We start from the raw sequence: 23913 nt of genomic DNA, 5'->3' as shown, positions 1-23913 counted from the left end.
GGTTGGAGTGAGACATTGTTTTAGAGTAGACAGTGAGAAAGATGAACTTATCTTTGGTTCTCAAGAAGGATACATTTTGAGCCAGTTTCAGCAGGCAGTCAAGGACACTGGCTCAGCGGAGCGAGAAAGAGAAAGTAAACATTTGCGAGATAACCTACTGGCATTGCAGCAATAATGAACTTCCCATACTCTCAGAGACCAGGGGCAGAGCCCATATACATTCATGGCAGATATGCAGGAGGCATATATGACAGGAGCATTCTCTCATGTGAACCTCCACAAGCTGTTTGCAGAAACATGCTCAGAATGAATGCCTTGCTCAGCTCCGTAAATTGGGTAGGGTTTGACAGCTTCCTTTCAGGAGAGGTCAAATTCAGACCAGACTTTGCTTCTGAGAAAATATAGTAAACTGGGGCGGATGAAATTTGGTGGCAGTCCTTAAAGGTAAGGCAAGAAACACTTTCCAAGATGGAGCCTAGAACTAGGGTTGCCAGGACCTTATACCCTCTTGGCAGTGGTGGTGGTGGGGAGACACTTCTCACACGCATGCTCCTGGCACTTGTGTGATGACATCACTTCCGGGAAGTGACATTGTCAAGCTGGCCACAGGAATGCTCCTGTGCTTCGTTCGGGGCCAAAATCATTGCTAAATGAAGTGTGGGAACACTCCCACAGCCGACATAATAGCGTGCAATCTCCAGGTGGCCCCAAACCTCCCACTGGTCACTGACAGGTAAACCACCAGGAGATTGCCTGCTACCAGCGGGCACCTGGGATCCCTACCTAGAACTCAAAATGGAATCCAAGAGACTAATGCCAGATTACTTAATAGCTGGCTTAGCAGCCCTGTCTCCCTGTGTAGACTAGCAATATGACACTCTTCTCTCATGCAGGCATTACTATTTCACATCCTATTTTAGAACAGTAACGTACTATCGAAGTGACACTGTACCCTCCCAGAAGCTTACAAATTGTCGCCCGATTTGTGACATCCTCTTTCTGGCCCCCTTAGGTCCACTATTTGTCAGAAGAGACTTGAGTGTGGGCAATGGATTACTCTGCCATGGGGGAACAAGAACCTGCCCCCCATTATTTGGAGCCTTCTCACTTGCAAGCCAACGAGGAGTCTGATCTCTTCTTCACTGGTTCAGAGGGTGTCGATTCTGGAGCTGTGCCTACATATTTCTCTCGTATGTCTGAATCCTACAGAAGTTCTCCAGGTATGTATGCAGTAGTTTCAAGACAGGGCCAGCCTTGACCACAACAGAGGCTACGGATGCTGCAGGCGCTGGTGTTCAGGCTCTGTATTTCTAAAATGAGAGGCACTGGGGGAGGCAACATCCCAGAGGTGTGTGTGGGGGGGAGTGATTGTACATCATGGTGAGTCCTACAGCAGCTAGCACATGCAATGATTCCAAATCAAGAAAAGGGCTAAAGTGAACCATTTTGGACTCTTAGAGAGGCTTTTTTTCTTCTCTACTGCTTTGTTGGGTCCTCACCTTTCTCTCCTTTCTCCAGTGAGTCTCTGAGTTTCTCTACACAAGTCAGGAGATGCAATGGTAACCAGGAAGGGTAGTTTAGAAAGACAGAGCCGGCAGCAGGGCAAAGGCTTTGCTATACACTGGAGCTGTGTGAAGGGGCTGTGAAATGCCAGAAGGGAAACTTCAGCCCATTAGAACCTCTCCAGGTCCAAGCCTGGCTCTGGAAGGCAGCTCCAGACCATTTCCATTCCTCACAGCCCTCTGGTTGCAATCACACACCGTTTTAGACCAGAGAGGTGAAATTGACAGAGCCTTTGGGGAGGTGAAGATGAAATTAACAAACCCTCTGAGGAGCAATCTCTGCTGGCTTTGCCTTTTAAAATTACGCTTCCTGGCTAACATTGCCTCTCCCTACACTTGACGAACACATGCCGAAGTGTCTCATGTAGAGAGACTCTCTATCTCTCCCTCAGGTCTACTAAATGACACGAGATGACCAACACATATCGGGTTCCCACAAATTTACCTGGGAAGTGTAGTTGGACTGCAGCAGCAGCAGCAGGGCCAGAAGGACGGGACGGAAAGAGTCTGTGAGCGGAGCCCGAAGAGAGCTGAGCCTGAAGCTGACAGGCAGCTAGCAGCGACAGAAGGAGCTGCTGAGGCTGTTGCCACCACCGCCATTACAGCTGCTTGACGCAACCATCCCTTCTCACAGAGAGGGGAAGAAGTCCCCTCTCTGTGAGTACAGATGGTTGTGTCTTGCAACTGAGGCAGCGGCAGCCTCAGCAGCTCCTCCTGCCACTGCTAGCCACCTGTCAGCTTCAGGCTCCCCTCACTGACTCTTTCCCTCCCGTCCTTTTGACCCTGTTGCTGCTGGCCCGACTACACTTCCCTGCTAAACTTGCAGGAACCCAACACGTGTCAGCCGTCTCGTGTAGTTTAGCTCTGAGTCACTGAGGCTCATTTCACTTTTCTCAGTATGCACACCTCCTTTCTTTCTCACTGTTTCCCCTTTAATTTTGTGTTTATCTAATTGTATGAGGGGGCTCAGAAGGAGTCTCCGTCCTGTGGCCCATGTTGCCTCTTGGCAGCCTATAGACAGGCTCTAGGCCAAATGCAGCAATTGGGACAAGGTGGCTCTTAAATCAGTGTTTCAGAGCTAGTCCTTGAAACCATAATATGGGAGGTACTAGCAAATGAACATATACCTTAAAGTTACCAACCTCCAGGTGGGAGGCTGTAGTTTTCTTGGACTTTCAAGTAGGGTGCCAACTGCCTGGAGAAAAAATTCCCTGTCTCTTTAATAGCTGCTTAATAGGATGTAATTGATCAGGTGATTTTTATTTACCTGTCTGCCATAAAAAACTTCAACCATCCATTTCTATACTAATCCTCTGTTGTTATTATTGTTGTTGTTTATTTATAGTCCACCTTTCCCACTGAGATCCAAGGCAGATTACGTACTGCAAGAGACTGTTAAAGATATAGGACATTTTTTTCCAGACTTCTTGGTAATCTTAAGAGGGAGAGCTTTAGCCATGATTTCAAGTGACCTGCTATCTTGTTTTACACTTGTATTCACTAGTTGCCTCTCTTCTTCTTTGGAAAGAAGGGCCTGGTCAAAACATGCAGGAGAAAGCTGAATGTTGAGCTGGGAGAGTAGACTCCAGCATTTCAGATGATTCGGGCTCTTTTATAAACGTTTTCTTAAACTTTGATTTAAACACGTTGGATGACTTGGGCTTTATCTAATCAAACTAGGGCTGCCAGGCTGAGCCAGACAACTGTCAGAAGGGTTGGGCACATGGGGAGGCAGTGCTGCGAGCACAATTACATCACTTCTGGAGAAAACCACAGAGTTTCTAGCAGTTCCTAGAGCTATCATCACTACCTCTGGTTTCCCCCCAGAAGTGATTATCTGGAAGTGCCACTGAGTTTTTAAAAATTTCCCGCGAGTAGCAGGAGCTTGGGGCAGGGGATATCTGCCCTGATTGGGGTGGGGGTTCACAGGCCTGAGCCAAACCTTCACATGCTGTTAGGAACCAACAGCTATAGGGCAAGAAACAGAAAATTCGGCAGGGTTGCCAGCCTCCAGGTGGTGGCTGGAGATATCCCGGAATAACTGATCTCCAGGCCACAAAGATCAGTTCCCCTGGAGAAAAAGGCTGCTTTGGAGTGGACTCTGTGGCATTATACTCCACGGAGGTCCCTCCCCTCCCCAAATCCTGCTCTCTCCAGGCTCCACCTCCAAAATCTCCCCCAAATTTCCCAACCTGGTGCTGGTAACCCTATCCCACACACAGAGCAGTTAGGGCTGCCAGCTAGTCTAGAGAAAGATGTTTTGTCGTTTAATAGAGGCTTAATGGAATGCCATTTACCAAGTGATGTTATTAACTTTAGAGCCGTGAAGAGAGTCAGCTACACATTTCCTCACATATAGCCTGTATTAAAAGGAACTGGATGTCTCCAGGCTAGTTGGCAACCCTAAGAGCAGGCGGGGGAAGGAGTGTACAAAGAGTAACAGGATCAGATCCCCTAGTATTTATGTTTTGTGAAACAGAATTTGTGTGTGCACATTTTAAGGACTCTTTCTTGGAGCTCTTCCCCACAAACAAAATATGTTTTAGCTCATTAGCTTCCATTTGCAAAGCTTGAGATTTCTGGATTTCTAGAGCTACAGCTCTGGCTGAAAGGAGCCATTGCCATAGATTCCTAAATACCATAGGCTCTTTCTCCAGGAAAGCCAGCTAGTAGCTATGGCCAGCCAGGCCAAGTCTCGGGCATATCAAGATCACGATCACATGTACTGTGCTTTTCTGGTACATGCCATTGGAGCGCTGGAAATGTAACACCTGAAAAGAGCAATGGGCGCACTGCACTGAATGTTCCCACCTACACACTCTCTGCCATATCCTACACAACTAAGGGCTTTCTTCCCCCCCAACAGTACGGCAATTGTATCCAGTTCTCAATGGTTTGCAATGGGTGGATGGGCACCCTTACAGCACAGCAGCGTGGGCCTCCAACTCTTCTGGGAAACCTCCCGCTGGACTTCCGATCTACACCTCTGCTTCTTCAACATACCAGCCCCTCCAAGGCCCTCCTTCGCCCAAGGACCTGTCCCCCGAAGACAAGGGGAGCCCCAGATTCCTGGAGATGTTGAAAACAGAGAGGTTGAGTCCCACCCACACTGAACTGCTTCCATTGGGGACTTCAGCTGGAGCAGTTCATACCCCTTACACAATGGGGCAAGAGTACGGATACTTCCAACCACCTGGGAGCCCTCTGACAGCGGGATATTCCTCCAAACTGCGGGGGGGAGTGCAGCTCTCCCCCAATGGTAAGATCTTTTCCTTTAGGGAGGGATTATAAAACAAAGAGGGAGGGTTTAAAAAAAAATAAAAACACCACCGTAACAATCTAACCACTTACACTCTTTACTCTCCATTCCACTTTTTAAACAAACCAATAGGATATATAGCCACTCGTCAGTGCCTGTTCATATACAAGTCAGGTAACAACCCTCCAGATACAGTCATAAGAGGATCACTCGTATTATAATCCTTAAGTACATATAAATCTATTAATCAGTTATATCATCCAAAGGCTTCTCTGAAATGCATTCGAGAAAAACCTTTGGATGACATAACTCGTGGACATGACACTGTATTTATATGGAAGGAGTTGGAAAAGAGTTGCAGACACGTTCTTGAAAAAGCAGTAGGAAACGAGGCAACAACAACCCTTTTCGGATGCTGTCTGGAATGATGAATTTTTCCTATATAAAAAATTAATCACTGAACTGATTAATAGAATTGTATATACTTAAGGATTATAATACGGGTGATCCTGACTTGTATATGAACAGGCTCTGACACGTGGCTATATATTCTATTGCTTTGTTTAAAAAGTGTAACAGAGTTAAGAGTGTAAGTAGTGAGATTGTTATGGTGGTTTTTCTTTTTTTCACTAGCATATATTAGGGGTGACAACCTCCCGGTGGGGCCTGGAGTTAAAACGGATTTCTAGACTACAGGGATCAATCCCCCGGGAGGAAATGGCAGCTTTGTAGACTGTATGGCTGCATACCCCACTGAGCTCTTTCACTCTCCAAATGCCACCCTCTTCAGGCACTGCTTCAAAATCTCCAGGGACTTCTCAAGCTGGAGTGGGCAACCCTTCTTCACATACAACAGAATGAAATGGGAATTAGATGGTAGAATGAAGGATACCACTTCAGATAACATATGGGGGGCACCCAATGTAAAAAATAAATCCCAGCACATTAAAACAAAACAGAAAGATCCTAATCCGACCATTTGTCTGCTGTGTAGGGAAACATTTGGAAATGTCATTTCCTCCTCCCCGGTCTGAAGCAGTACCATCTGAGAGCTAAGCTACAAGTGACGCCTGACACAGGTTGGACACTTGTCAGCTTCCCTCATGTTTTGATGAGAAATGTAGGCATCCTGGTCTTGCAGCTGTAATGGAGAGCCAAGCTGTAAAGCCAGGATGCCTACATTTCCCATCAAAACTTGAGAGAAGCTGACAAATGTTCAACCTGTGTAAGGCATCACTTGTAGCTTGGCTCTCAGTCTAGCACTTCATACTGCAGAATGGGCAGTAGATATGGTCTTGTTGTTATCTTTGCACATGCTAGAGGCAGATTGCGCTGGGCCATCGCTGCCAAGGGTCTGTCTCCATTCAAGGCCACTTCATATATATGCTAGCAACTTAGAATCTCTCTGCACAAGACATTTTAGAGTCTCTCTGCACAAGACATCTTACACGGGGACGGTCAAGTGAAAAATCTTACACTTGTTCTCCCATTGTGGATACATATGGATTGCTAGGATGACCACATGGAACGTAAGTCATTTGAGTGTCCCCGTGTAAGATGTTTTGTGCAGAGAGACTCTCACATGAGTAGGATCAAGTGAAAGATCTTACACTTATTCTCCCGTTGTGGATACACGGGCACTTGAGTATAAGACCATACAGAAAGTAAGTCACTTGAGCGTCTTGTGTAAGACATCTTGACATCTTGCGTAAGATGTCTTGTATAGAGACTAGAGATGGGCGCGAACTGGGAAAATGGCAGTTCGTGGTGGTTCGTGATTCATTGTGTTTCACGAACCACGAACTTTCATAAACTTGCCCCAGTTCGGAAATCGGTTTGTTCAGTGTGTGAAGACATCACTTCTGGGTCAGCAGAAGGTCTGCAGAGAGCCCCCCCTGTTGCCTAGGAAACTGATTGATTGGTGCCTGTCTGTCTGTAGTGACAAACCAAAACACGAACCAAATGAACCGGGCTAAAATTCATCGTAGTTTGTGAGAAATGAACTCCCACAAACCACCAGTTCGTGAACCACGAACCGGCTTGGTTCGTGATGAACTTTGGTTAGTAATTCAGTTCGTGCCCATCTCTAATAGAGACTCTTAGCAAGCAGTGCCATCTGTTGATTCATTTCTCATGGGAGCTACCGCCATGACCTGCTCCTCTTAACATACAAGTCAAGAGGACAGGCAGTCCACTGACACACACACACCCTTATAGGAATGCTTTGGTGGAGGGATGTTTTCTCTGGTCCACCATATGTTCCATTGTTTTCAATATGCACTTCAAAAATGGCCTCCTGCCCATTGAAAAGGGTGGCCAGTATATTGGATGATAAATTTCAGGAATCTTGAAATTTCAGGAGTGACTTGCTTCATTACAGCTATTTCTGATCCAAAGTAAAACAGAGAATTGGGGGCACGGTTTCAAACAGGAAATTCCTGAGCACACACCCCTAGTTTTCAAAGGAACAAATTTGGTGAACAGTAAATCTCGCTGCACGCATATGAACCAAGTCAGTTTTTAAAATCAAGAGAGACAAAAACAAAACTAGTGTTTGTGAGTGTGTGTGACTGCACATATATGCAAGGACAGATTTTGGACAATTAAACAAAACTTTGTGACGGAAAGAGAAGTCGAAGTTTGCAGCACAGCAGTTTCTCCTGGCCCTGTGACCCACTTCTGGGGTGCTAATTTTTTATTAGCAGAGAGTGATTTACATGCAGTAACCAGTAACACCTGCATTCTGTAGTTGTATAGCCAATTCCATTCCCTCAGGAATATAATGCTTCTAAAGAACAGGCACAATTGTCCACATATATATCTGAGTCCAATGGCTTATGAACTGCTGCACAGAATTCTATTTTATTTGATGCGTGAATTATTTGATTCATAAGACAGGACAGGTGACAACACATTTTTCTAAATGGGGATCACCTCATAGAAAAGGCAGATTCTATAAACCCTGACTAGTAAATTCAGTAAGCTTTGATTTATGTTCCTGGCCACCACTGGAAATCTTCCACCAATTATAATAATAAATAATAATAACATTTGATTTATATACCATCCTTCAGCACAACCTAATGCCCACTCAGAGTGGTTTACAAAGTGTGCCATTATTATCCTCACAATAATCACCCTGTGAGGTTGGTGGGGTGAGAGAACTCTGAGAGAGCTGTGACTGACCCAAGGTCACCTGGCTGGCTTCAAGCGGAGGAGTGAGGAATCAAACCCAGCTCTCCAGATTAGAGTCCTGCCGCTCTTAACCACTACACTAAATTGATTTCCAGAGGCTAACCTTTCCTGCTATGCATACTTTCGCATGTTTTGTGCTACCTGGTATTCATGTGAGACCTTTCTAGTAACAGGGCACTAATGGGGCAACATGTACCACATCCCAGCTTCCCTCTAATGTGGCTTAACCATGTTGGGGTACTCTGTGTGCTGTCACTTTAAGACATGCCTACAAATGTTTCCCTTTCAGATATCTCTAGAAATCTGTATGCATATGTTTTACTTTTGAGTATACAAAAGCAGAGCTCCCAACTTGGAGACGGCAACCGTAACATGCCCTGAAGCTATTCAGTCACCTTTTCATTGACTGTCTCCATCTTTCCTTGCAGAGGCACGCGAATGTGTGAACTGTGGGGCCACGGCCACGCCACTGTGGCGAAGAGATGGCACAGGCCACTATCTCTGTAATGCTTGTGGACTCTATCACAAGATGAATGGGCAGAACCGGCCCCTGATCCGGCCCAAGAAGCGCCTGGTAAGTGTTCTACACTCCTACTCTCCCTATAGACTCTCCTACCGCTAGACTTCCAGATATCTCAAGTTTAAGTGGCGTTCCTGATTTTAAAACCTACGCCTTTCAATTTGGATGATTGTAGATGCATTGAAAGAGAGAGAGAATGGGGAGATGACGATAAGAGCATGGAGAGAGGAGAATCAACACAGCAGGCCTAGAAGAAATGAGCAATTGTCTGACAGAGCAGAAGGCCCCAGGCTTGCCAGCTCCAGGTTGGGAAATTCCTGGAGGTTTAGGGAGGGGAGAGGCCTCGGTAGGATATAATGCTATAGAGTCCACCCTCCAAACCAGGCATTTTTTCCAGGGGAACCTCTGTGGCCTGGAGATCAGTTGTAATTCCGGAAGGTCTCAAGATCTCACCTGGAAGTTGGCAACATAGGGGAAGCTTCACTCACTGATCTCTGTGGCCTGGAGATTAGTTGTAATCCAGGAGATCTCCAGCTACCACCTAGAGACTAACAACCCAACAGAGAATCGTGACAAACTAACTAAGAAGCAATAAATAACATAACCAACTCCAGTGTCTAGCACTTATTGTTGAATTGACACGCATACACAAATAGCCTTCAATGTATTCTTTTTACACTCAAACGTCCAGCCTCAAAAACTGTACATAAAGTGCTAGTGCATATGACGATATAAATTCTTATGAACTAATCACACAACCCATTAAACCTCATATAAGGCGCTATTCAAGACGGATACAGTATTCATTTCAACAACCAGTTCATAGGTTTCAATGTACAGTACACTGAAGGTAATTTGCGTATGCATGTAAATTCAATAATAAGTACTAGACACTGAAGTTGGTTCTAATATTTATTGTTTCTTAGTTAGTTTATCACGATTGTCTGTTGGGTTGTTGATCTTCGTGATTCTCTCTGTATTGTTACCACCTAGAGACAGCCTAGCCTAGGCTGTTTCCAGATGGCTTACCTGCCTCCGGAACGTTGCGCCATCTTGCCGGGAAAACGCGAAATATCGCGTTTTCTCGCGTGAGTTTTGCGCGAGTTTTGCAAAACTCACGAAAGAAAACGCGATATTTCGCGTCTTCCCCGCAAGATGGCGCAATGTTCCGGAGGCAGGTAAGCCATCTGGAAACAGCCCTAGTTTCCTGCCATCCACCAAATTCACTCCTTGATTCCATCCTGTATTTCCTGTACTCTCTACCCACCTTCACTAACCGACATTACTCAGTTTTGTTTTTACTAATTCTTGTTCTAGATCTGTTTATTACCAAAATGATAATTTAAGCAGATGGCTTATTCTGGTGTAATTGAAACTGGGGCATATGTTGTGATCCAGACTTCAGGTCCTTGTTTTCTTTTATTCTCAACAGATGTAGAGATGGGGTGGGGGGCATAGTTCAATGGTGGAGTGGCTTTGGCTGTTTTCACCCCGCCCCCATAACACTCCAGAAAATCAAGCAAAACTCACAGCGTGAAGCGTCTTCCTAGTGCGATGACGTCAGAAATCGCACCATTAAATGGGATCATGATGGGAAATCGCACTAGGAAGACACTTTGTGCCGTGAGTTCTGCACAATTTTTCCGAGGTTACAGGCGTGTGAAAATGGCCAATCCCTGGCATCTCCAGTTAAAGGGTAAACCGTGTTGACAGTACTGTGCCAGGCAGCTTCTGAGCAGAGGTTTTCTTTTGCTTTAGCTACCAAACCAAAGTGTGATATATATATATGCTGAAACAGAACATAAGCAAGTTATCTTTGTGGGAAGAGCACAGTCCCAGTGCATTATAATGCAGTCTGGACAGGTAGGCATGCCCCGGGCTTTTTTTCAGCTGGAAAACGGTGGAACGGAATTCTGGCACCTCTTGAAAATGGTCACATGGCCGGTGGTCTGCCCCCTGATCTCCAGACAGAGGGGAGTTTAGATCAGCCTCTGCGCCGCTGGTGGCACAGAGGGCGATCTAAACTCCCCTCTGCCTGGAGATCAGGGGGCAGACCACCAGCCATGTGACCATTTTCGCCGAGGGTGATTTAAACTTTTAAAAACTCCCCCTTGTTCCAGCTGACCCAAAGTGACGTCATTGTGCGGTCCTGGGAACGTGCGCACACTTTGTGCATGTGCATGTGGTACCAGGGGCATCACCTCCTGCCAGGAGTTGCCCCCTGTGCTGGCAACCCACCACCTCTTTTCCAAGGAAAAAAGCTCTGGGCATGCCTTTTCAAAAGTCTGCCCACTTCAGTGCCATTTCCCTTTCTTCAGCTGCTTTTAACCACCATTTCCCTCTCGGTGCTACCAGAGGGCTTTGAGGAGGTTTTTTTTTTAACATCTGTTATAGTGTTATAACAATGGCCACTTTTAAAAACAGACCTCCAGAGGTGTAGTGGGGAATAAATACACAGAAAATGGCAGCAGACAGAAGTGCAAAGAACATTCCTTTGTCGAAGCTCCACTGCTACCGTACATGAGCCCGTGCATATAACTTGCTTATGTTCTGTTTCAGCATTTTTTTGACTCTGTATGGGATTCCTGCAAATGCTATATCTTTGTAAACTTGTATTTATTTACTCTATGACATTGTTTATGGAACTGTCCTTGATATTGACTGTGCTAATCTCACAGTGTGTAATCCACCTTCAGAAAGGTGGACTATAAATGACATAAATAAATAAATATAAATGACATAAATAAATAAACATGCAGTAGCAATAGATTCGAAACAGAGAATCCTTGCTCTGTATATGTGCCCCGGGGATATAAAAAGGATATATGCAAATTACTTTTACAATATTGATGTTCATTTGCAGTTTGGGGGGTGTCAAAATTTAAAAATTAAACCCCAGTGTAGTAAATTCAGTTCTCAAATTGACAAATAGGAAGGAAATTTTATCCCTCCCCACTTCCCAGTGTGTATGAGAATGTATGTCTCCTTGCATTACCCTGCTGTCTGAATTCTCCCCCCACCCCTGCCAATGGTTATCACTTTTTACTAGCTCTGTTCTGGTGTCTTCAGTATAGAGTCTCTCTACATAAGGCATCTGATACAGGAAGAACATATGTTGGGAGATGCAGTGTTAGCCGGGAAGGGTAGTTTAAAAAGACAGAGCTGGAGGCAGGGCAAAGATTTTGCTATACGCTGGAGTTGTGGGAAGGGGCTGTGAAATGTCAGAAGGGAAACTTCAGCCCATTAGAACCTCTCTAGGTCCAAGCCCGGCTCTGGAAAGCAGCTCCAGCCCATTTCCATCCCCCTTGATCGCGATCCCACACAGCTTTAGACTGGAGAGGTGAAATTGACAGAGCCTTTGGGGAGGTGAAGATGAAATTAACAAAACGTCTGAGGAGTGACCTCCGCTTGCTCTCTCTTTTTAAACTGTGCTTCCTGGCTAACATTGTGTCTCCCTACACTTGACAAACACGTGCTGAGGTGTCTCGTGTAGAGAGACTCATACAGGTTTTCCAGGCACAGAAATAAAGCCATGGGAAAGTTTCATGGGCTTCATTTCTCTATGTTGGGCTGCTATCAAAGGCACAGGAGCAGGGCCAGTCTGAAGATGACAGCTCTACTTCCTCATGCCCAGGGGTCATTTCCTAGAAAAAGAGCTGGAGGAACTTATTAGCATAACATATTAGCATCTCATTAGCATATGCCACACCCCTTGTTATAACCGGAAATGTGTCCTTAGCATAACTGATTTGCATATACCACGCCCTCTGACATCACCTCTCCTGGCTGCTTTGGACCCAATACTGGCCATTCAGGGCCAAAATTGGACCCAAAATGGCAAAAAGGGGCTGAAAATGGCTGGAAAGGGGCCCAAAATGGTCAGGCTTGGGCCACTGCTGAGTGGGAGAGTGATCCACCACCCATCAGAGGCCCGATCCGGGCTGTTTTGGCCCCAATCCAGGCTGAAACGGGCCCAAAATGGCCGAGAATCGGGTGGGTGGGGCCACCTGACATGTGACCTCTTTGGGGAACTGCCGGAACTGTGTTCCTTTGTGTTCCCCCTCAAAATGAGCCCTGCTCATACCCTAACCAGGAGTCAATGGTTTGAGTCTGGAAGACATGGATTTGACTCTCAGCTCAGTGGTGTTAGGTACATCTCTTATATTATAAAACAGGGTGATGACCTGTGACCTCACAGAGTTGTCCTAAAGATGAATTAAATCTACCTATTCTATTGCATTTTCATCCTACCCTCTCTTTAAGGAACATAGGGTGGCATAACCCCCACCCTCCATTTTGTCCCCATGACAACCCCATGTGATCGATCAGGGCTTTTTTTCTGGGAAAAGAGGTGGTGGAACTCAGTGGGTTGTCAGCACACAGGGCAACTCCTGGCGGGAGGTGGTGCCCCTGGTACCACATGCTCGCGTGCAAAGTGCGCACACGCTCCCAGGACTGCACAATAACATCACTTTGGGTCAGCTGGAACAAGGGGGGAGTTTTTAAAAGTTTAAATTGCCCTCGGTGAAAATGGTCACATGGCTGGTGGCCCCGCCCCCTGATCTCCAGACAGAGGGGAGTTGAGATTGTCCTCCGCGCCGCTCCAGCATATGGTTGGGGTTAGGCTGGGCCACTGCTGGCCTGGTAGAAGGCAGGTGAAGATCTGAGCCCTCCATTTTAGAATCATCCACCATTTATTTCTTCCCGATTGACGGACTGACTGCCTCCAATTAGCGAATTTGACTGCTACTATTTTGGGTGTCAACTGTTTTATATTTATATTTTATACTGTACTGTTTTTGCTACTGTTGTTTTAAATGGTTTTTGATGTACATTATATGGAATGTTTTTACTTAATGTAGAGTGATTCCGCACACGTTGGATAATGCACTTCCAATCCTCTTTATAGATCATTTGGAACAGATTTTTGTGTGTGCGGAACAAAAAATCCACCTCAAACGATTGATAAAGTGCATTGAAAGCGCATTATCCAATGTGTGTGGAATCAGCTGTAATGCGCCCTTGGTCTTCCTCATGAGGAGGGCGGAATAAAAATCTAAAGTAAATAAAATAAAATAAAAATATGCCTCCCTAAACCATTCTGTTATGACATAGCCGTAATACCTTCATTAAAATGCCCTCCTCCTCAACTTTACAGATTGTCAGCAAGCGAGCGGGGACCCAGTGCAGTAACTGCCAGACAACGACAACCACCCTCTGGCGCCGCAACATGAATGGGGAACCCGTATGCAATGCCTGCGGCCTCTACTTCAAGCTGCACAATGTAAGCTGGGGGAGAGCAAAGGAAAGAGTTACGATTCTGATGTTATCTGAGGGATGTTAACCGAGGGAGGGATGGCAGAGGAACCGAGACATGTGGGGATGAATGGGTATTTCCAGAAAGCCTGGAACTGGAATATCCTTGGGAACGAGGTTTGGAAGCTACACAGTTCTTAAAGCTAGGCAACTTCCAGGGAGATTCTGCATCTATCAGTGTGACAGACTTCCCCACTTATCTTCCATCACTCTCAATGGCTCTCTCCTTATTGCCTGCCTGAGCACTTGGTTCATCATTACAGGCCCTGCTTTATGACCCCTTCCCAAGCCTTGAGAGGTGAAAGGTGAGCACAAGGGACAGGGACATTTTTGTTGTGTCCTCCCCCCACTTAGGGAATTCCCTTTAATAACAACAACAACAACGTTCGATTTATATATCACCCTTCAGGACAACTTAACACCCATGCAAAATAGTTTACAAAGTATGTTGTTATTATCCCCACAACAATCACCCAGTAAGATGGGTGGGTCTGAGAGAGCTCCGAGAAGCTCTGACTGACCCAAGGTCACCCAGCTGCCTTCAAACGGAGGGGCGGGGAGTCAAGCCCGGCTCTCCAGATTAGAGTCTCGTCGCTCTTAACCACTACACCGAACTGTCTTTCTTGCTCTTTCATCCAATGTCAAGTCTGATCTCCCCTCTGTCTGAAGATCAGGGGGCAGAGCTACCAGCCATGTGACCATTTTCAAGAGGTGCCGGAACTCCGTTCCTCTGCGTTCCATCTGAAAAAAAGCCCTGGTTTTAAATAATCTGATTTATGGTGGATTGGGTTTTGTTGCAGATTTTAGAATGATCGTCTTTTGCTGTTCTTTCCCCGTTTAGCTGTGTTGTTATGCTTTCATTTAATGTGAGGATTATATGAATTTGTTTCTTGTGAAGTTTTATAATTTTCAGTTTTATTATTTTATACACACACACACTTCCTTATTGGAAATTGCACCGGGCGATTATTTTGAAGAGGCTACATACTTGACTAAATAAATAAATTCTAGTTTATGGTACCATACAGATATGGCGACAAGGATGTGCACTTTAAAAAAAAATCAGTATTTTTTTTTATTTGGATCAACATAAAACTAGAGAATACCAGTACAACCAGCCTGGCGGCAGAGCAGAAGTAAGGCACAGACAGACCAAAGCCAAGTAGCCAAAAGCACACATTTCAAAACATATTTTCCTGAAGCTGCAGCCAGGAGGCCAGCTCGTGGGCTATGAGAGAATGGTTGGGATTGGATAGACAGCCGAGCTCCCCCTAATATGGGATGTCACTTGCCTGTGAGATCATCCCCCCCCCCCCCGACACACACTTTTCCTGGAAATCTGCAAAAGGAGAAAAAAAAACCTGCTCTCACCTTTAAAATAGTAGCTCTGGTTATTCCTAAGTATATCCAGGATTATTCCGGAGTCTGGCCCTCCAATACTGGTACATCCAAGAATTCCAGATATGATTGAGATCCCAAAATATACCCCCCAAATACTGATAAGGTATTTTTTGTGTGTATTTTGGACTGGATATACCAAATTGCATTCCCCCTACATGGGGACAGAGCAGCTCCCTCTAACTGCATGAACGTATGAAACTACCATATATTCAGTGTCTCTCTACACGAGTCGCCTTGGCGCGTGTTCGTCAAGTCTAAGGAGACGCAATGTTAGCTAGGAAGCGTAGCTTTAAAAGACAAGAGCTGGTGGAGATTGCTCCTCAGAGGGTTTGTTAATTTCATCTTTGTCTCTGTCAATTTCATCTCTCCAGTCTAAAACTGTGTGGGATGGCAACCAGAGGGCAGCGAGGAATGGAAATGGGCTGGAGCTGCCTTCCAGAGCTGGGCTGGGACCTGGAGAGGTTATAATGGGCTGAAGTTTCCCTTCTGGCATTTCACAGCCCCTTCACACAGCTCCAGTGTACAGCAAAGCCTTCGCCCTGCTGCCAGCTCTGTCTCTTTAAACTACCCTTCCCAGCTAACATTGTGTTTCCCAACGTGTGTTCTTCATGTGTCAGATGTCTAGTGTAGCCAGACTCTCAGTAAGACCTGTATTACAGCCCGGAAAACCCACAACAACCAAGACCTGTATTGTCATTATCATTCACTCTGACTTGAGAATTGGCAGCAGCTCTCTAGGATCTTGGGCTGTGGGTTTTTCACATCACTTACTACCAGATCCTTGTAACTGGAGAAGCCAGGGATTGAACCCGGGGCCTTCTGCATGCAAAGCAGATGCTCTGCCACTGAGCCACTGCCCCTTCAGAAACAGTCCAGGCTTTTCTGTGCAAGAATGAATGCTCCCTCCCTATTGTATTGTATGTTGAGAAGCATAACAATAGGTCATTAAGTGACTGAGAATTGCCTAGATGTTCTTGTTTTCATTTGCGACAGTCTGTCACTTCTTTGCTTTCTCACTTTTTATGAGTCTGCATATGGCCCAAGCTGCCAGTGGGAACCAGAATGTTCTTAATCCTGTTCCCTGAAAAGTTGCGCTGCTAAGCAGTGTCTCTGTACCTCCTCCAAAAAATGCAGGCAGTGTCTTTCTCCCCAAGCCACAGAGATGGTGGATGCCCCTGGAATTTCAGTGGGTGCCTTGTTGACCTTTGTGATTGCCCTCCCCCTCTTTAGCCTGCTTTCTCTTTATGAGTGGAAATACACATTGCAAATTACCTGGGGATGCTCAAGTGCAGGATTTTATGCGCAGACCTCAATTCACGTTCAGGCTGTTCTTGCTTGGTGCATGTGAATGCTGCTTTCACGGGAGCTCCCTTTGTGCAACTGCATCTGCAAGTGAGTCCTTCGCTGCGAGAACAAGCACTGTCTGCTCTTTCGACTTGCCAGTTTGCATTTCTTGAAGGTGTGAGGAAGGGTCAAGATCTGCATTTCAGTGAATCAGTGTGGGAGGTGGGGGAAATTTTTAGCAGTTGAGGAGGAACCGCTATTGAATGAGTGAATGTTCTCACACGGAGCACATTGACGTGTGACTGTGCGAGCGAGTGCATGGAAAGTTGGAGGGGGGAAACATGAAATGAGGTTCACTTGAGCATCCCTGGGTACTTCGTAATGTGTATTTCCACCCAAAATTGTTGTGCAAGTCATGGCATTCGGATACCAGATGTCCAGGGGTGTGCGCTGCTGTAATTGATGCTTTGTTCCATGGGATGGCCACGATTATACTCTTCTGGACCAACCTTCATATGACTCTGTAGCTCTTGACTTCTCTCCAACACCTGCTGCTCAGTCACTTGTACCTCCCCCCTTGTATCCTCCAGGTGAACCGTCCCCTGGCAATGCGCAAGGACGGGATCCAGACACGGAATCGTAAGGTTTCCTCGGCCAAGTCCAAGAAGCGCAAGGGAAGTTCTGGGGATGCTGCAATGGCATTGAATACCTCCTTAGAGCTACTGCCGCCTCCCTTGACAGGGGATGAAGCTGCTGCCCTCTACACCTTCAACCCCATGATGCTATCAGGACATCTTCTCCCGTTTGGACCCAACCCTCATCTCCTAGGGGCTCCCCCTGGCTTTCCTCCACAACCTTCTCCTGCCCCGCACAGCTCCCCTGGGGTTGTCTCTGCACTGGTGTAAAGGCCTCTCTAACACACGCATCTACGTACAATGACTCTGGGCCATCATTAAGGTGGGAGGATTTTACTCGAGCAGTAAGCTTTGGGAGCAGATGTATGAACCGCTTGCGGCCTGGGTCCCCTCAGCTCATCAGAGAAGACCGAGACTTCCTATAATATAGATCACACAAAACGAGGTGGTAAAACTGTTCCCAGAGTGAACCACTTCTGGAGTGGGGAGCGGGGAGGTGACAGGCAAGGAAGAAATCCCGGCCCATATAAAGCTAGCATGTCAGGAACAAACCTCGAGCTTACCTTTCCCCCCGATGTCTCTAGGCTGGAAGATTACATCTATCTTATAGGAAGATACAGCCTAGGAACAGCTTTGCCACCACATGTGAACTGGTACATGGATTGAAGCAAGCTACCCATCCAGCAACCTTTATATGCTTGTCTATCCAGCTTCATATACTCCCTTTTTTGCACACTCTGCTAGAATCCCCCCTTCACAGCCCATCTGGGTACTGCCATCCCCGCTAGGGTTGCCAGCTCCAAGTTGGGAAATTCCTGGAGATCTGGAGGGTGAAACCTGGAGAAACCTGGAGAAAGTGGGGTTTGTGGAGGAAAAGGAACTTGGCATGGCATAATTCCATAGACTCCACCCCCAAATTAGCCATTTTCTCTAGGTGAACTGATCTCTGTGGCCTGGAGATCAGTTGTAATTCCAGGAGATCTCCAGCCACTACCTGGAGGCTGGCAACCCTCATCCCCGCGGGCAAGCTGTGTCCATCTGCACAGCTATGCACCCATTCCCATGAGATCTCTTGGAGCTCTAGAGCTGAAAGAGGCCCTCTAGTCCAACCCCCTGCCCAACGCAGGCAATCCAAAGTTAGAGCCTCAACAACAGCATCTGAAGAACTCCAAGAGAGTGAAAACCAATAACACAGTGGTTCTATTGCTGAACCACTCCTATGGTTAGGGTGTTCCTAACATTCAACCAAAAATTTACCTTCCTATTGCTCCTTCTCCTGTAGCTGGATGCTTCTGCAACACGCCAGGGCTGGACTACATGTTGTGAACAGGCTACCCAGAAACATTTTGTGACAGTTCAGACCAGGGCTGTATTAGTCATAAGGCTGACTAGGCTGAAGCCTAGGTCAGGGCCGTATTAGTCATAAGGCTAACTAGGCCGAAGCCTAGGTCAGGGCCGTATTAGTCATAAGGCTGACTAGGCCGAAGCCTAGGTCAGGGCTGTATTAGTCATAATGCTGACTGGGCTGAAGCCTAGGTCAGGGCCGTATTAGTCATAAGGCTGACTAGGCCGAAGCCTAGGTCAGGGCCGTATTAGTCATAAGGCTGACTAGGCCGAAGCCTAGGTCAGGGCCGTATTAGTCATAATGCTGACTAGGCTGAAGCCTAGGTCAGGGCCGTATTAGTCATAAGGCTGACTAGGCCGAAGCCTAGGTCAGGGCCGTATTAGTCATAATGCTGACTGGGCTGAAGCCTAGGTCAGGGCCGTATTAGTCATAAGGCTGACTAGGCCGAAGCCTAGGTCAGGGCCGTATTAGTCATAAGGCTGACTAGGCCGAAGCCTAGGTCAGGGCCGTATTAGTCATAATGCTGACTAGGCTGAAGCCTAGGTCAGGGCCGTATTAGTCATAAGGCTGACTAGGCCGAAGCCTAGGTCAGGGCCGTATTAGTCATAAGGCTGACTAGGCCGAAGCCTAGGTCAGGGCCGTATTAGTCATAAGGCTGACTAGGCCGAAGCCTAGGTCAGGGCTGTATTAGTCATAAGGCTGACTAGGCCAAAGCCTAGGTCAGGGCCGTATTAGTCATAAGGCTGACTAGGCCGAAGCCTTGGGGCCCCGCAGGGACTAGGGGCTCATCCATTTTTTTTTGCTGAGGCACACTCCCACAAAAATTACAATTAATCAATTCTCTTATATAACCTCTATTAATAAAATAATTAACTGCTTCCTTATTGAAGTGAAACAAATTGTCTCTTATATTAAAACAATTATTCTTAAATTACATTTTTAATAAATAATTAAAAAATTAAGATATTACAGTATTGGACAATTATACCCCCAAAATTTGCTTTCCTGAAGAGTTCTACTCGTGCAATAAAAATATTTTTTAAATTGTGAATAGAATTCTTCAGGAGAATGGATATAGGGCTATGTACTGTGGTATAGTACCTACCATACCAGGGTCAGGCTGTCAGCTGTAGTGGGCTGAAAGATTGAAGTGCTGGAGGGGCCCCGAAATACCTGAAAGCCTAGGGGCCCAGCCATGGTTTAATACGGCCCTGGTTCAGACTGTTAAGCAGAGTGCAGACCTGACACAAGGAGAAACCTTCATTTTGCATACCATCATCCAACTAGGATTGTCAGCTTCCTTGTGGGGGTCGGAGTCCTCCCAGAGTCCGCCACCCCACAGGGATCCGTTCCCTTGGAGGAAATGGCCATTTCAGAGGATGGACTTTATGGCATCACATCTCTGCTGAGCTCCCCCAAACTCCATTCCAAATCTCCAGGAATTTCCTAACCTAGTCTTTTGGTGCTACACCTCTGAAGATGCCAGCCACAGCTGCTGGCGAAACGTCAGGAACTACAATGCCAAGACCACGGCAATACAGCCCGGAAAACCCACAACAACCATCGTTCTCCGGCCGTGAAAGCCTTCGACAATACTTCCTAACCTAGATTTGGCAACCCAATATCCAACATATGCAAACTCCAGTTTGCGCCTCAGGCACATCTGATAACCTTGTAAATGGGGCCCTTCCTTTTTCACTCAATTGATCTATGGACCTCTATTCGTAGTTTGCCGCATCCTGATTCTCACCTCTCTATTCCCAAATATCTGTCTGTCCTCCCCATCTCATATCTAATTAATTAAGCACCCAGAGACTTCCCACCCAGCTTCCCTAAAAGCTACTGAACTGGCTTCTTTCCATTGTATGTCTCAGCTACTTTCACCCATGCAAGCCAAGATACAGGGAAAGGGAATTTCAGTGCTACCGCACCCTGTAGAGGACATCAATGGAGGCTGTGGCGGAGAATTCCCATGATGGATTTCAGCTGCCCTCCCCTGTTTAATCACTAGTTGATACAATCAGCAGTATCCAAAGTCAAACCTTTTAACTGCAGATGAAAGAATCGCATGTTATTGCCTCCTTAAGATGTATCATTTCTGGATATTTTGAACCCATGGAGGGGAAAAGGGTTTTTTTTCTGGGTTGTTTTGGAAAAATGAGAAACAGAAATTGTGCGGAAATTTGAAATATATACAATGCTTACAGTGTAGTCCTAAGATAAACCCTTCTACGGCCATTAAAGACAAAGGGCTTAGAAGGGTATAACTCTGTTTAGGATTAGAGATGGGCACGAACAGCAATGCGAATTAAAAAAACCCACGAACAGCCCAATCTGCTGTTCACAAACAAGCTGTTTGGGAAGCCCCATTCTAAATATATGAAAGTCTGTCATTTGGAGGAGGGCAAGGAGCTGTTCCAGTTGGCAGCAGAGGGTAGGACGCGAAGCAATGGGCTAAAACTACACGCACAAAGGTACCGGCTGGATATTAGGAAAAACTTTTTCACGGTCAGAGTAGTTCAAAAGTGGAATCAGCTGCCTAGGGAGGTGGTGAGCTCCCCTTCACTGAGTTTTCAAGAAGAGGCTGGATGAATACTTGTTAGAGATGCTTTAGGCTGATCCTGCACTGGGCAGGGGGTTGGACTAGATGGTCTGTATGGCCCCTTCCAACTCTGTGATTCTGTGATTCTATGAAATGAACAGGTGGTCATTGCAAGCCTTCGTTGCTGTTGTTGCTGTTCGTCAAGCCAGACAGTCTGGCACCTGCAATCAATTCCCTTGGCAACTTAGGCAGGGATTGTCTGAACTCTGTCTGAACTCCTGCTGTTGCCCTGGAAACCCCAATCTAAGCCCAATTTAGCTTGATAGGCAGGTCTTCCTTCCAAGTGTGGACTGGAGCTCCAAATTTGTTATAAGAGGAAAAGACGAGCGGGGAGGGAGGGCTCCCAGCTCTGGCTTTCAGGGAGAGACAGCTGTTGTTAGAGAGTCAGGGTGAGTGCATTGGAGCTTGAATTTTCTTTGTGTGTGGTGGGATAGGGATCTACCCCTTCAGGTTCCAGGGCTGCTGCCAGGCTCTGGGGCCTAGCTATTATTTATTATTGGTACATTTCCTGCTGCCTGCTCAGGTAGGGTTTCTGGGAGTGGTGCGGTAGGGATCTTGATGGCTAGAGGAGAGCCTGCTGGCCCCCACGAACAACAAACAATGAACATGTTCGTGAACAGGATCATGTTCGTCAATGTTCGTTGTTTGTTGTTCATGGATGGCAACGAACAATGAACATCATGTTTGTTTTTTCTGTTCATGCCCATGTCTACTTAGGATTGCACTGTTACACTCCTATCAAGCCTAAACTTATTTTATTGCTTTACCAACATAAAATATATCATTTATAACATAGCTACCATTTAAAATTGTACTGCTGGCATATTTATGGAATTTAAAAGTACAAATGACAGGTGCCATGCTAAGCAGAGTTATACTCTTCTAAGCCCATTGACTTGAACAGATTTAGAAGGGTATAACTCAGTTTAGGATTGCATTGTAAGTACCATTAGTGTCCTACAAACCAAATTGCAAATATATTGAGTTCTTGAAAGAGAGAGCTGCAAAGTGCTGGACTTTTAGAGCACATATCTTAATTCTTGAGATCTGAGAGGGAGAGGGAATATCAAAGCTGAAATCAGAATGCAAGTTTTGTAGTAAACAAACGAAAAAATGATATTGGGACAGATACAGTCTCCTACAGTCACAATAAAACTAACAGTATATTTGGATATCAAGTTAAACTTCATGTTGAAAACACCCAGGGCTCATTTCGAGGGGGAACGCACCGGAACGCAGTTCCGGTAGTTCCCCAAAGAGGTCACGTCAGGTGGCCCCACCCACCTGACTCTCGGCCATTTGGGGCCCGTTTCGGCCTGGATTGGGGCCGAAACGGCCTGGATCGGGCCTCTGACGGGTGGTGGATCACTCTCCCGCTCATCAGTGGCCCAACCCTGACCAATTTGGGCCCCTTTTCAGCCATTTTCAGCCCCTTTTTGCCATGTTGGGCCTAATTTGGGCCCTGAATGGCCAGGATTGGGTCCAACACAGCCAGTATAGGTGATGGCAAGAGGTGTGGCATATGCTAATGTTATGCTAATGAGTTATGCTAATGAGTTCCTCCAGCTCTTTTTCTACGAAATGACCCCTGAAAATACCAAACTCTTCAATTATGTATTATCATAAAACACTTTGCACGTGAATTGATGCCAAAGTGATTCACATTTAAACAATAAACATATCCTTGAAAACATTGTATATATCTGCAGCATATATAAGAATTCTCAGTATCTAATGCTGTAGGATGTCACAGAAATACTTTCATGCTATACCTTTTGAGAAAATAAAACTTTGTCTTAAAAAAGCATTTCACTCATTCCAAAAGAGAAAACATGTCATAGTAGTTTTTTTCAGTGCTCCCCAAAATTCAACACTCCCTCTTAAAAAAAAAATCCTTGGGGATAGAAGTGTTTTTAAAAAAATCACTTCATATCCTCTCCTCCTGAAGTGCTATTAGGGGGAAATCTACATGGTTCCAGGCATACATGTGGGTTTCCCCAGGGGCACTTTTAAGCTGAGAAAATGGTAAAGGGAAAAGCTGAAGCCCTTTGTCCATATGCACCACAAGTACTGATCCTAACTGGGCATTGACAAACAAGAATGAAGAATGTATTGTTGAAGGCTTTCACGGCTGGAGAACGATGGTTGTTGTGGGTTTTCCGGGCTGTGTTGCCGTGGTCTTGGCATTGTAGTTCCTGACGTTTCGCCAGCAGCTGTGGCTGGCATCTTCAGAGGTGTAGCACCAGAAGACAGAGATCTCTCAGTGTCACAGTGACACTGAGAGATCTCTGTCTTTTGGTGCTGTGACACTGAGAGATCTCTGTCTTTTGGTGCTGTGACACTGAGAGATCTCTGTCTTTTGGTGCTACACCTCTGAAGATGCCAGCCACAGCTGCTGGCGAAACGTCAGGAACTACAATGCCAAGACCACGGCAATACAGCCCGGATAACCCACAACAACCAAGAATGAAGAACTCACAAATCACATGTGATTGTGTTACTTATACAAGGGTAGGGAGGGACACAGACCTATCCTGTGTGCTCCATAATTTGTAAATCAGAGATTTATGAGTTGGAGAGTCTTGTCAAGCCTCAATGGACATTGCCCTTGTAAAATGACTGTTGTGCTCTTCTACATGAAGGGAAGGGAACCTTGAACTCTTGAATTTGCTGATTGTATAATCCACCTGAGAGCCAAAGTACAAGTGACGAATGACACAAGCTGGACACTTGTCAGCTTCCCTTGAGTTTTGATGGGAAATGTTGGCGAAATGTTGGACAAGTGACAGTTGAA

At 46.0% G+C, this 23913-nt stretch overlaps 1 protein-coding gene and 1 non-coding gene across 2 annotated transcripts in view; one reads left to right on the top strand and one right to left on the bottom strand.

The window, feature by feature from the left end:
• The window catches only part of GATA1 (GATA binding protein 1), a 41442-nt gene extending 18057 nt beyond the window's left edge, over positions 1-23385 (top strand). Inside the window, exons 2-6 of the mRNA XM_055003645.1 lie at positions 1013-1220; positions 4429-4821; positions 8445-8590; positions 13695-13820; positions 17128-23385. Coding sequence (XP_054859620.1) covers positions 1049-1220; positions 4429-4821; positions 8445-8590; positions 13695-13820; positions 17128-17442 — 1152 coding nt within the window. The 5' untranslated portion in view covers positions 1013-1048 and the 3' untranslated portion in view covers positions 17443-23385. The remainder of the gene's footprint in view (positions 1-1012; positions 1221-4428; positions 4822-8444; positions 8591-13694; positions 13821-17127) is intronic.
• On the bottom strand, positions 16042-16113 carry TRNAA-UGC (transfer RNA alanine (anticodon UGC)). The gene has a single exon. It is a non-coding gene; the product is annotated as a tRNA-Ala (tRNA).
• Positions 23386-23913: the final 528 nt, after the last annotated feature.

This window comes from Eublepharis macularius, chromosome 19, assembly GCF_028583425.1.
Source record: "Eublepharis macularius isolate TG4126 chromosome 19, MPM_Emac_v1.0, whole genome shotgun sequence".
NCBI classification, from domain to species: Eukaryota; Metazoa; Chordata; class Lepidosauria; order Squamata; family Eublepharidae; genus Eublepharis; species Eublepharis macularius.
This window is presented reverse-complemented; position numbering and strand designations above follow the sequence as displayed.